Here is a 13,726-nt window from a genome sequence, read left to right as displayed (position 1 = left end):
AATAAGTCAGCCTCCTCAGTGACACCACTGCTGTTTACTTTTAATTGTCTGGTTAATCCTAACAGTATTATGATAGACATGAGCAGACATTAAATGGGGAGAGAAAAAACACTGGGGCACCAAAGAAAATTAGGATGAATTGCTCAGCTTGACAGCAAAAGAGAAAGGTGATTTAGAAGCAGAGCTGGGTTCAAAACTCACTCACCCGGGTGCTGGGTGACCTTGGGCAGCTGCTCTGCCCACCTGAGCCTCCGTTTTCTGTCAAAGTGGGTGTGACACAGTTGCCTGGTCCAAAGTGCTGCAGGTTTGGGCATCCAGCCCTGCTTTACTCGTATCTCTCACAGCTCTTTGCTTTGGACCGTTAGGCTAATTTTTATGCTCAGAGTGAATCTAGAATTACTACATATGAACAGTCTAACTTCTGGAGCTTGAATTTGACAGGAAAACGTGGAGCTTCTAGACTGAGGTCATGGTGGTATCCTACCCATCCTCCACCCTGAAACACACACCCGTGAAAGAAATCTGTGTCTGTTCTAACTTCCTTATCTGTCTGCTGTGGGTATTGCCTGGGAGGTGGGCCCATCTTAGTAACGTGAATGAATAGGGTGAAATAATGTTGGATACATTTTACCCAGGGTAAGATTGCATTGTTCCCAATTGTTCTCATATTTATATTTTCTCTTTTCAGGGATCAGCATCTTCTGGACCCAACTCTGGAATATGTGAAGGTAGGAAACCAGGATTTAGCATGTAGTAGGGACCCTGTGGTAATAGATTTCCCATTTCTAACACAATGTTGCCAGATAATGTTGCCTTCTGGCTTGTGTAGGAAGCTGGTTAGATTGAAACCACCAGGATGTAATTTGACTGTTTTGGGCTTTTAGTAATCTTTGCAGGGGTCTTATGTCACCCTATTATAAGTTTACAAACTCTTCCCCTTATCTGAAACCCTGGGGGCTAGATGTGTTTTAAAAATTCAGAATTTTTTAGAAAGGTAATATGGTACATATATATAACACCCCCAAAGGGAGCTAGGGTCAGCATCCCGTAATCAAGCCCATTATTTCAGCAGTGAAATGTGAGAACGTTCACATGAAGTGGGAGAAATAGACTACAAATGATCTTACGTAGTTCAGGTCACATTTTGCCACCAAATGAGGTTGGGTTTGTTCTGCTGCCGAATGAATTATTTAAAAATTGTCAGTTTTCAGAGTTTTTGGATTTTGGAATGGCAGACAGGAGTTGTGAAGCTGTGTTTACCTTGAGTGGAGGACCGAAGGCTCCCTGAGGCTTTCTGAGCCCTCCTTTCCATTTCAGCAGCCACCCTCTTGTTCAGTGGCTAATCTGGGACCATGAGCTGTGTAATACTTTACTTTCCAGTGGGGCTGACATTCAGTGCGTCTAAATACTCAAAGCTTCTAAACAATCTTCTGAGCAGAAAGAAATGATGCTTTTCACTTCTTCCTTCTGCCCACCCCTCCCCCCATTTTTCAGGTGTGTATGTTTGTTTTATTTTATTTTATTTTCGAGAACTGTAATTACGTCTGGCACCTACAACAGAAAAGAGAACTCTGATTTCTCATAACAAAATATATCATTAAATTTTAGGAGAAATCATGGCACAAGTTAGGACTTAAGGTGCTTGCCTCCTAGGAGCCACATTTCGTCTTTATTATTCCCGCATCCTGGTTTCGGAGTATTTAGGCCCGTTGCTTTTTGTGTGCCTGTGACTGTGCCTGCCCCAGGGTTTTGGCATTTCTTTCCTTTAGACCAGAGAATAGAAGGTCTAAAGCTTCTCCTAGAGGAGAAAACTCTAGTAGAACCACGTGGCCACTTGAGGCAGTCATAATAAAGTTTGTTGGAATGGAGGTGGATTTTATTTTTCCCCTCTCTTCTACCCCCGCTATGTCTGAGCTGTAGCTTGACTGCAGCAAATGTGTAATCCTAAGCCAGCAGGACTGCTGTGTCAGACTCTGGTCAGGGCTTTATAAATGATGTGTCTGCTTCCCTCCTGGATGCATCACATATGCTTTTGTGCAGGTTGTACACTGCACAAAAGGAATTCGGGGACACTATCCACATAAACTACGATTTGACTTGACCATAACATAAAAAATGTGCCCTAGACTTCTGCAGTGTGTAAATCACAGCTGTCCTTTAGAACTCACTGCATGCCATGTTCCAGAAACTGGCTGTCTCCCACTGCAGGCTCGCTCAAGCTGTGCTCACCCCCTCCCCTTACTCCATAACTCAGTTTTTTCTTTTACTAAAGTCCCAGCTTTTTAAGATAATCCAATGATGAATTCTAAACCTAAGCAGAGGCTTTGGGAAGGACTTACTTAGTATTATCTAAGCTATTGCATCTCATTCATGAATATTGGTCGTTGTGAGTTGTCGTGTTGACTGAGAAGAGGTGTGAGGTTGTCGGTGCTTCCATCTAGCTGGGCTCCCCCTGCCTTCCCCGGGCAGTGATAGAACTGCTCTTGGTGGCTCAAGGGGTACCCTCTTCAAGCACTCGCTGATGTGTTCTGAAGGTTACTCTTTGCTACCATCCTCATCTGAATCTGGTCAGAGCTTTAGAGATGAAATCTCTACATCCCTCCTCGATGCATCGTATTTTTTTTTTTTTTTCTTTCTCGCTTTGCCCTTGGTTTGGAGGGATGGCTTGGGGATTTGCTGAGTGAATGTAGGGTATTTTCATTTGCCTCCATGGGCACTAAAGCTCTGAAAACACACTCATAGAGGCCTTGGGCCTCAAGGTCTGAATGGACCCACGTGTCAGTTGTCTTGGGCCAGCGCAGGCCCGTCCTAGCATTTCAGACTTAGCTACCCTCTTGAGCCCTGCTGACCAGTCCATGCCTGCAAGCCCTCGTAAATCAGTGCCAGCTGGTGCCTAGAGCCTGGAGGGTGGCTGAAGATGATTGAGGGAGGTGAGAGGTACAGATAAAGTGGATGCAGTTTGGCCCTCTGACTTTGAGCTGTTTCTTCCCTATCATCCCCTTTCTCGGGCACGGAGAAAAGTAGAGATTCTATGTGAAGTATGTTGCATCCTGTAGGGCCCTTTCTGGTAGAGTCAGATTTTTAGCTGTTCACTGTGACCTCAGAATGGGGGCGGGTGGGGGGGGAGCCAGCGGATCTCTGACTGGGTCTCCTCTTGGCAGTAGAAGCACCCAGTTGGGGCCAACTGACAGCCGTTCTCATCCTTTTAGGAGCCGCCTTCCCAAGTCTCCCTTACCATGGAGACTTTCTAACCATCTTCACCTGGTTTTCCCAGTGCTCTGATTAAGAGCGAGGTCTGGGACCACCCCTGGTAACTCGTGTCTGGGCGAGAGGACGCGCTGGAGCTGACCCATACTTCATGAGGTGATGGGGCTGCTGTGTCGTGGCAGGAGAGAGCTGGATAGGGAGTGGCTCCACCGTTCAATCGCATCCGGTTTGTACTCTGTGTCCTCCTAACACTCCCCACAGTTGGCATTGCTGCACGTCAGTAAGGCAGCGTGAAAGGGGACCCGGCAGGTGGTTGCTAGGTTACGAGGAGCTCCTCTGTGTGAGGACTGGAGGGAAAAGTGCTTGGCGGGGAAGCCCTAGGGCTGTTTGGTAGTTCTTTCATTTCTTCAGCAGGCTTACCTCTGCTGGGGCCTCCCAGTGACACCTGGTTACCCTAAGTGATGTATTCCCCGCTTGGATGTGATAAGAAAATTTGAGTAGATCCAAAGAACCCCCGGGAATTTTGGAATCTTATTCTCCACTGTTTCTGTCTCTTTAATTCTGACTGTTAGAGAGGGGAGTTTTCTTTTTTTTTCTTTTTCTTCTTTTTCTACCTTTTCCTTGTGTCCCTAGCCCCTTCCTCTCTCCACATTCCCCACTCCCACTGCCAGTAGCTTAAAACATGATCGTCTTGAAGGTCTGAGTTCAACTGTTTTGTATAGTCATGAGATCCTTTTCTGTAATCAAATATAATTGTTTCTCTTTCACTATATCTGAACAAGACCACTTCTTCCAGATTGGAAAGCAGAAACCTCCAAGCAGCTGCACCTTCCTCCTGCTCTTAAGGTAGTGACTTTGGCTAGTAGTGTACAGCTCTGGAATTTTCCTCCGCCCTCGGCGTACCTAGCATACCTTACCCTAGATAAAAACCAACTTTTTTTTTTTTTTTTAAACAGAGGAAATAGCCCTAGGCAAAACTGTTCAGTAGAGTTTATCTTCTGGGCTGCTTTACCTGCTTACTGCCCCCCATTTAGTTTTTGCCATATTTTTACTGCCTTTAAAATGTATCTACTCTGTGTCTAATTTCTTAGACCTGTGTCAGGTAGCTGCTTAGAACATTTGATAAAAATAATCGTACTAAAATGTGAATACATGGTAATAGCTCAGTGTGTTATCCTTCCCAGATAGCATTCCAATAGGAGACTCCAAGTTACACAGCCCCTAAGAATCTCCAGGGAGGGGAGTCTGGTCCACACTCTGGTCTAATTAGCAGCATGACCTTGGACTTACCATCTTCTCTCTATGGGTTCTGAGGCAGGAGATAGGTGGGCCCCAGGCTGAGCAGCTGGAGTTTGTCCCCTTCCGGGGAGACAGGAGGGAGGAGAAGCTGAGCCCTGCCCAGATAAGGGATAAAGAGACCCATATTCCTCATCCTCAAAGTCAGGGAGACCTTCCCCACTACACAGGCACAGAAAGGATCCTCGGAGGTCAAAAAAGGAGGGGGCACCACGCCATAGTAGGTGATGTCAACCTACCCATATAGGTCTCTTTGCCAGAATCCATCTTGGCTAAGAGATGCGCGCACGCACACACAGGGGAAGACCCTGAGATAAACCAAATACAGACTCAGAACCAGGCAAAGCAAGATGATTGGCCAAAGGAAACCTGGAAGAAATGCCCCGTAAAAGTGATTCAAACTACCACAAGGGCATGACTCTTCCTCTGAGTCTGCCTGTATGAGTCTATTCACATGTATCCTTTTTCCTCCTAATAAACACTTTACTTATTTCACTACTTTCTGTCTCTTTGTGGGAATTCATTTCTACAAAGCTGATGGGCCAGGGCCTTGTCACTGGCCACTGTCCCTGATGGTCTAGTGGCTAGGATTCAGCACTCCCCCTGCCGCCACCTGACTTCAGTCTCTGGCCGGGAAACCAAAATCCTGCTTCAAGCCACCGCAGGCCAAGACCATTCGAGATCGGTTCCATCTTCCCCACAACTAGAAAACCAATGGGGATGGGCCAATGTCCCTTCTAGTTTAAGACTTCTATGATCCCCTCTGCCTGTGATAAGCTGGAGCGGAAGGGTTTTTGCAAGTGGTAAGGGGTTCTTAGTTAATCTATCACTCTTGATCATAAAATTGCCACATCGATTGGAACAAGGGTGGCATTTTATGTTGTGTCTCAGACATTGAGACCAAGGATGTGGCAGATAATAAGTGCCCACCCATCATATTACCTCAAAAGATTGGAGATTTACCCCCAACACTCCTACATTTGCTATTATGATCCCTATGCTTTCACTTTTGCAACGCCTTCTTGAACCTATGAAATCTACTTTCATTTTCACTCTTTATCATTCTTTTCATTTTTTCCTGGGGCCACTTCTTTAACCTTCAGGAGTTGCCCTCCCCCACCCCATACTCACTAAACTTTATAAATTTATAGTATTTCCTTTCTTCTTCCCCTTTATACCTATCTTCCTTTTAGACTGAAGGTTCAAATTCTTTCTAGCTTCTTCACACACAGCCTTACAGTTATATTAATAGAGTCTCTTTTCTGAGAGTGGTTTAAAAGTATATTTTTTAGAGGAGGAGGTGATTAGCTACAGCAGAGCTGGGTGGTTTTGTTTTTTTTAAAGAAGAAATGTTTATTACAGTTTTGTGATTTTTCTTTTACAAGAAATGTTTATTATAGATTTTTCATTTTAAAATAAACTGTCTTTAAGAAAGACAAATTGAAAAATAAATATAGCAATAGCAAAGTAGAGAAGACATTGGGAAGCCTGTTTTTTCAAATTAAGCAAGGTGTAGGCAAGGCCAGGCTGTGAACAGCACGGTGCCCTCGGACAAAGCCCGCTCTCCAGGCTCTGCAGTTAGCAAGTGTCTGGACTGAATGCAGCCTTTTGTTCCCGTGAGCTCCCTAGTGAACGAATATCCTTTCTTTTGTCGTCAGCCCTGGTCGAATCTTGCTGGAACCACTGGCGAGCTTTTCTAAGATGATTTGCGGTTTCTGAGCTTGCTTTGCGGTTTAGGAGAAGGGATGGGACTGGAGCGGTATCTCGAGAAGCAAGCAGCGCCCTTGGACTTCTCCTTCCTCTGGGGTGCACACCGGCAGCTCAGGAGCCCAGAGCCACCTGGAGATCGGTCCTTATGGGGTTAACACTCTGAAAATGCTCTTTCTAAGAGGGTCTTACAGACTTGACAGACTGCCCAAGGCTCAGATCTCAGCAAGGCCGTTTCCTGCAGTCGGCCGGCCGGGGCTACATGAGGTCACCCAGCAGATTAAAAGAGGAGTTATTATGCGAATTCCAGCGCCAAGAATAAGTGCCCGGGCTGTGGGAGCCTCGCTGGGGGCGGGGGCGGCGGGGGCTGTAGCCCCCTCCCTCCCCCCACCTTTGTGCTCAAGATGGCTGCAGCCATGGTCACGGTTAAATAGCCGTCTTTGAGGAGAGTCTTTTTCTTCCAGCGGGGAAAACAGGCCAGTCTGCTCTGAATTAGCCAGCTCACAAAGCCATGAAAGGGACTTACCAAAACAATGGTACGCTGTGCATTCCGTGAGATTTTAACGAGTTATATGAAGCAGATAATGGCCCGATGGCTGGCTCTGCAGGTTTTTGCCTGAGCTTGCACACCCAGAGAGCCAGCACCGCCCCCTGTGGATGAGAAGGGCAAACACCGCCCGCCGTGAGTGGGAAGCAGCCTTGGGGGTCACCCTGGGAGCAAGGAAGACAGCTCCCATCCAGCTCCTCCCACCCCACCCCAAAAAGTTCTCTGCAGATATTCTTGGGAGGCTTAATGTTACTGCATTTGTAAAAGATTGCTGAGGCAGGGTGAGAAGGCAGAAGAATAGGAATGGAGGACAGGCCTTCATTCAATGGAATCCTATCCTGCAGGTCTGTGAAAATATGGCCATTTATACAAAGTAAAACCTCATCGTGAAAACGTACGTCCATCTTGAAATCTGTATGTGAATGTTGATGGTGACATTATTTGTCATTGACAAAAACTGGAAACAGCTCAAGTGTCCTTTGACTGGTGAGCAGATAAACTGCAGAGCCACAGAATAACATCCTCTTCAGCCATAAAAAGGAACTGGACTGTTGGATGCAGATAAAACCTTATAGTACAGACAACGAATCCGTGGTTGAAAGGAGTAGAGAGAGAGGTCAGCTGCAAAAGGGAATGAGGGAACTTTGGGGGAATGATTGGAATACCTTGATTGGGGTCGTTTCAAAGCTCACAGAACTGTACTAAAAAGGGTGACTTTTACTGTTGGCAGGTTATACCTCAGCTGAGCCTGACTTTAGAAAAAGCAAGCTAAATGCTTATCATATTTTAGCCCTTACGTGCTGCCACCTCACTAGGGGAAATTTTTGGTTTTGAGATGGGCCACATCAGACTGCCAATCAGATGGAGAAAGTGCTGAGCTTGTGGATATTTTACTGCCTTTGTTCATTCGACAGATAGTTTTGGGCAGATTCTATGTGTTAGTAATTGTTCAGTCGAGTCAGGCTGGGTAGGAGGAAAGTGTCATCAAGAGCCTAACCTAAGATAGTGGCAGTGGGAATGGAAAGTCAGGGCAGGTGCTGGAGGCCTTTTAGAGATAGAATTAAGAGCCATTCTATAAGATGGGTTGACAGTTCCTGGCAGGACTTAAATGGAGGTGGTGACGGAGAGGAAGCCAGGGGCAATTCCAGAGTTCACACAATGCCTGGCATCTTGCCAAAAGCCAGTAAGGATTTTAGGGGAGGAAAGGAGATTTCCAGTTGGAGACCTTGTTACCACAATGACATTAAGTTAATTCATGAGCAACTGGGGATATCATTAGCCTGGGGGAGGGGTGTGGGGTGGGCAGTTGGTAAACTACAGCCTGGGACCAAATGTGGCCTGCTGTCTATTGCAGGCCCACAAGCTGAAAATGGATATTATGTTTTTAAGTGGGTTTTTAAAAAATCAAAAGAAGAACGTGAAAGTTGTAAAATTCAAATTTCAATGTACGTAAAGTTTTATTGAAACACGGCCACATCCATTCATTGATGTATTGCCACTTTCTGACTATAATGATGGAGTTGAGTAGTTGTGACAGAACAGGTGGCAGAGCCTGAACTGTTTACTATCTGTCCCTTTACAGAAAAGGTTTGTAGGCCCCTGCTCTAGACTGAATGCACGTACACTGTCCTTGTTTTTCCTCTGAACAATACGTAGTAGGCTTTCCACAAAAAAATCCCGTCTTTCCATGCTAACTCTTCCATGATGCAGCCGTGGGTCATCGACATCACCTTGACCTTGCCTGATGACACAGCAGTGAGTCCCTGTGCAAGTTGTATGATCTTGCACAATCGCAGGGACAGTGCTGTTGCCACACTGCATGATCTGGACACACCTCGGCCTCTCAGCAGGTAGACCTGTCTGCCCTGAGCAGTAGCATCTCTCCTGTCGCGTTAGCATCTTCAGCCCTTCTGGGTGAACAGGTGTGTAGAAATAGTTTGAGTCCTGACTGCTCTTGCCTGGGGCTTGTCTGGATAACTCCTCAGGCCAGATATTGCTCTGCCAGTACAGCCTGAGATGTGTTTTCTCAGTGTCCCAAGTCAGAAGTGAATTCCCCCTAGGCTTCTGAACTTGATGGTTTGAATCAAGGTCAGACCCTGGAGCTGCCCTCTGGAGATGCTTGAGGGAGCCCGGTGTGGCCTGTGCGTGGAATAACGGCAGGTTCACATTCATGTTCTGTGCTGCAGCTTTCATCCTTGGCTGAAGGAAGAGGACTCCTCTGAGATCCCAAACAGTAGGAGAGTTGGTGAAGAGACTGAGAACTAACATGTAAGCAAGGATTGAAGCTATGGCTTCTGACCAGACTCAGCTTTATAACTGGACTTCACAGCCATCCTCCTGTGGCCTGGTCACCTCTAACCTCATCTCCTGCCATCCACCTTGCTCACAAACTTTTCCATGCTGGTTTTTCCTGCTGCCGCAGGGTCTTTGCCTTTCCCTCAAGCCTGGAAGGTTCTTTTGAGGTAGAACAGCTGAGTGGTTTGAAGAGGGTGCTTGGATGCTGTCGTGGGTTGAACTGTCTTCCCCAAAAGATGTGTTGACGTCCTAACCCCCAGTACCTGTGAATGTGACCGTATTTGGAAATAAGGTCTTTGCACATGTGATCAAATTAAGACGAGGTCATACTGGGTTAGGGTAGGCCTACTCCAATGACTGGTGTCTTATAAGAAGAGAGGAATTTGGACACACAGGGAGCATGCCATGTGGTGACAGCGATTGGGGTTGATGTGTGCACAGGCCTAGGAACACTGAGGATTGCCAGTGTTAACCACCACAAGCTAGGAAGGCGCAAGGAAGGGTCCCACCTTAAAGTCTTCGGAGAGAGTGTGGCCCTGCGACACCTTGATTTTGGACTCGTAGCCTCCCGAACTGTGAGAGAATATGTTTCTATTTTAAAGCTATCCAGTTTGTGGTAATTTGTTACAGCAGCCCTAGGAGACTAATACAGAGGCACAGCCCCATCTTAGCCATTTCTTGGTTGTGTGACTTTGGGCAAGTTTCTGAAATTCTCTGGAGCTCAATTTCCTTAACTCTAAATGGGAGAATGTAGGGCTTAAATGAGTTAATGCACACAAAGCTGTTAGCACAGTGCCTGATAGGTAGATGGCACTCAGGAAATGCTGGTTTTGTAGCTGTCACCCTAGTTCTCAGGTGGCTGGTGCATGCCCACTCAGATTTCACTGCCTCAGAGGGACCTTCCCTGACCCCCCTGCTAAAAGCAGCCTCCGCAGTCACTATCTCATTACTCTGAGTATTATCCTCACAGCACTTGTGCCAAATTCTGTTTGTTTAGTTAAATACAACAACAACCAACTCCTCATTAGAATGTGAGTTCTGAGGGCAAGGACCCTTTCTTGTCCTCTTAATAAATATTTAGTAACTGACTGGCTGACTGATGACCATATACAACCAGATGGGAAAGGCATTGAAATTCAGGGGCGAGGGAATGAGCTTGTTCCAAAGATCTTTAAGTTTCCTAAAGTAAGTCACACACAAATCTCTAAACATTTTCCAGAAATTCTTCAGTGATTTTATTTCATGACAGCAAGGAGGTTCCCACCCCTAACCTCACTCTATCGTCTCTTGCCAACCTGGGATAGGATAAAAACTGCACGATCACTGTTGTCATCTTAAATACTCACACGTGTAGGCAGAGGTGTACACTTTTAAAAAGTGTGGTTCTGGCAACCTCTGTGACTCCGATCTCTCAATCCTCAGGGATCTTATCAGCTATGGGGTCCCAGTAACTCATCAACCCCCAAATGAGAGGCCAGGCTCTTCAGCATTGGAATCGTTTGCTGTTAAGCTCTGCCCTCTGGTGGTAATTGAATGACACAACAGCACAGCGTTTGGCTGTGAGACAGTTTCTGTGTATTCTGGGAGCTTTTAATATTAAATGTAATAGTGTGCCATAGCATTATATTTACAACTTCAGAACTAAGGTCTGTGCTTAAATTATGTAAGAAGGCAAGTCATTTTCATTAGCTCCATATAAGACAGATTAAAATTGTCAAGGCATTTTATTATTAGAATTCATTGTCTAACGTTCTTGAACTAACAGCTCTAAGATGCTGCAATACTGTATGTAGATTTTGAGGAGGGGTTGGCATCGATCTGAGGTTTCACATGTCATTACCAAGAAGTTTTCTTGGAAAAAATTATATTTGAATTGTGACTTGACAGCTGAAAAAAATGGTGACTTGACAGGAAGGAAGCTGGTATTAGGTGAGGCAGAAGACAGATATCAACATGTTAGAGACTGATGGGGAGACCCCAGCCTGCGGGAAAGTGTGTGCCCAGGCTGACTGCGGCAGGAGAGAACAGCAGGCGGAGTCTTCTGGGAAGAGTAGAGACTCTCATATTTACTGAATGGGAAGGGTGAAGGAACTTCAAGTGTTCCTAGGAAATTCTGAGATGGTCAAACCGTTAAAGAGAGCAAGAATGCTGAGCTGGGGAACAATTTGATTGATTACCAAAAATTGCGTATAACTACATATTGCTTTGCAACTTCCTTTTTTCATTGGACATCATTCCCTGTTAAACATATGGGTCTACCTCCTTCTTTTGAATGGTTATCCAGTATTCCATTGTATGAAATACAATTATATTGAACCAATTTCCTACTGACATTTGGGTTCTTGTTAAAAACAGTTTTGCAGTTATTTAACAAATGTAGTCATATTTGTTATATATGGCATAGTCATTTAACAAATGTTTATTGAGTATCTGCCATCTGCTGGTCCCTGTTCGAGGGCCTGAGGATACAGCAGTGAACAAAACTATGTCCCTGCCTCTATGGGTCTTATATTATGGGGTGGAAGAGTGAGAAGACAAAGAAGACAACCGAGTATACCATGTTCGGTAGAAATAAGTGCTCAGCAGAAAAAAATTCATCAGGGGAAGGAACTACGAAATGTTGGAGTTAAGGGGACGTTGAATTTAAGTAGGGTGGCCAGGGAAGGCCTCACCCAGACGGTGACTTTCTAGTGGAGGGGCAAGTCAAGAGTGGTGTCTGGGGAATTCCCTGGCGGTCCAATGGTTAGGACTCTACACTCTCACTGTCAAGGGCCCGGGTTCAGTCCCTGGTTGGGGAGCTAAGATTCCGCAAGTCTCGTGGCCAAAAAAAAGGGGGAAAAAAAAGAGTGGTGTCTGATGGGGGGAGGATGTAGCAAGGGCAAGGCCGTGAAAGCCAGAGCTCACCTCTTCCACTGAGGAACAGCTGTGAGGCCAGCAGGGCCAGAGGGGGTAGCCTTGAGGGAGAGTGGTGAAAGCTGATGTGAGAGAATGAGGAAGGGGGATGAGGCAGGTTGCACAGGGCCTGGATGTCCCAGTAAAGATGTTAACTTTTACCGAGTGAGATGGGGAGCCATCTCAGGATCACTTTGGCCTGTATGTTGCTGGCAGACTGTGAGGGTCAAGGGTAGGAGCAGGGAGATCAGATGGGAGGCCGTGGTGACCGTCCAGGTGAGAGATGGTGATAATTTGGATCTGTGATGGCAGAAGGGGTGATGAAGAAGGGGGATTCTTTTTTTTTTTTAATTTATTTATTTATTTTTATATTTATTTTTGGCTGTGTTGGGTCTTCGTTTCTGTGCGAGGGCTTTCTCTAGTTGCGGCAAGCGGGGGCCACTCTTCATCGCGGTGCGCGGGCCTCTCACTATCGCGGCCTCTCTTGTTGCGGAGCACAGGCTCCAGATGCGCAGGCTCAGTAGTTGTGGCACACGGGCCTAGTTGCTCCGCGGCATGTGGGATCTTCTCAGACCAGGGCTCGAACCCGTGTCCCCTGCATTAGCAGGCAGATTTTCAACCACTGCGCCACCAGGGAAGCCCAAGAAGGGGGATTCTTGACCTATAATATGAAGGCAGAGCCTCAGGATTTCCTGAGGGGCTGGATGTGGGTGGGAGAACAGAGGCGTGAAGCTCAGCGCTGGAAGGATGGCATTGCCTCACTGAGATGGCTTGGTGTGCATTTGTGCGAGAATTTCTGTAAGATAAACGCGTATGAGTAGAATGATTGAGTGTTGGGTAATAAGTCAAAATTAACTTCCTGGCAACTAAGGAGTTTTGTTTTATTTTTCACATTTCTCTCTGTTTCCAAATTTCCTCTGATAATCATTAGTGCTTTTATGATAGTTACTTATAAAAATAGATACTCCTCTATTTATATACCTTAGTCTACTCCATAGATTTGATGCTGAAAACTTATGGCTTAATCAAAATTATGTAAAACAGGTAGGTTAGCTATATGAGAGCCTAAGTTCTTAAATTCTTTGGTCTCAAGACCCCTTTTCAATTGTTACAAATTATTGAGGACCCCAAAGAGCTTTTGTTATGTGGGTTTTAGCTATCGGTTTATTGTATGAGAAGTTAAAATGTAGGAATTTTTAATGTTTATTTAATTCATTTAAAATAACAATATTAAACCCATTATGTGATTATAAATAGCATATTTTTATAAAAAATAATCATTTTCCAAAACAAAATTTAGTGAGAAGAATGGCATTGGTTTACATTTTTGCACATCTCTTTAGTGTCTAGTCTAATAGAACAAGCTTGATTCTTATATCTGCTTTAGCCTTCAATCTGTTGTGTTAACATCATTTTGGTTGAAGTCTAAAGAAAATCTGGTCTTGCACAGATAATATAATTCAAAAAGGGAGGAATAGTCTTTTTTTATTTAGGTATGATTGACATATTAGTCATATTATATTAGTTTCAGGTGTACGATGTAATGATTTGATATTTGTATATATTGCAAAATGATCACAATAAGACAAGTTAACATCCGTCCCCGTACCTAGTTATAAAAAAATTTTTTTCTGATGAGAACTTTCAAGATCTACTCTGCTAGCTACTTTCAAATATGCAATGTAGTATTATTAACTATGGGCACCATGCTGTATATTACATCCCCAGCACTTACTCACTTTTTAACTGGAAATTTGTACCTTTTGACCCCCTTCACCCATT

At 45.1% G+C, this 13,726-nt stretch overlaps 1 protein-coding gene across 3 annotated transcripts in view; it reads left to right on the top strand.

Annotated features, from left to right (window-relative positions):
- The window catches only part of BCAR3 (BCAR3 adaptor protein, NSP family member), a 202,069-nt gene that overhangs the window by 122,395 nt on the left and 65,948 nt on the right, over nt 1-13,726 (top strand). For 2 of the 3 annotated variants that reach the window (XM_059926475.1, XM_059926479.1), the window contains one exon: nt 689-728. In XM_059926475.1, coding sequence (XP_059782458.1) covers nt 689-728 — 40 coding nt within the window. Of the gene's footprint in view, nt 1-688; nt 729-3,409; nt 3,434-13,726 lie in introns of those variants that run through there. The other variant, XM_059926492.1, reaches the window with a different exon arrangement.

The sequence above is a fragment of the Balaenoptera ricei genome, chromosome 1, assembly GCF_028023285.1.
Source record: "Balaenoptera ricei isolate mBalRic1 chromosome 1, mBalRic1.hap2, whole genome shotgun sequence".
Taxonomy (NCBI): domain Eukaryota; kingdom Metazoa; phylum Chordata; class Mammalia; order Artiodactyla; family Balaenopteridae; genus Balaenoptera; species Balaenoptera ricei.
Note: the sequence above shows the minus strand (reverse complement) of the source record. Positions and strands in the feature narration are given on the sequence as shown.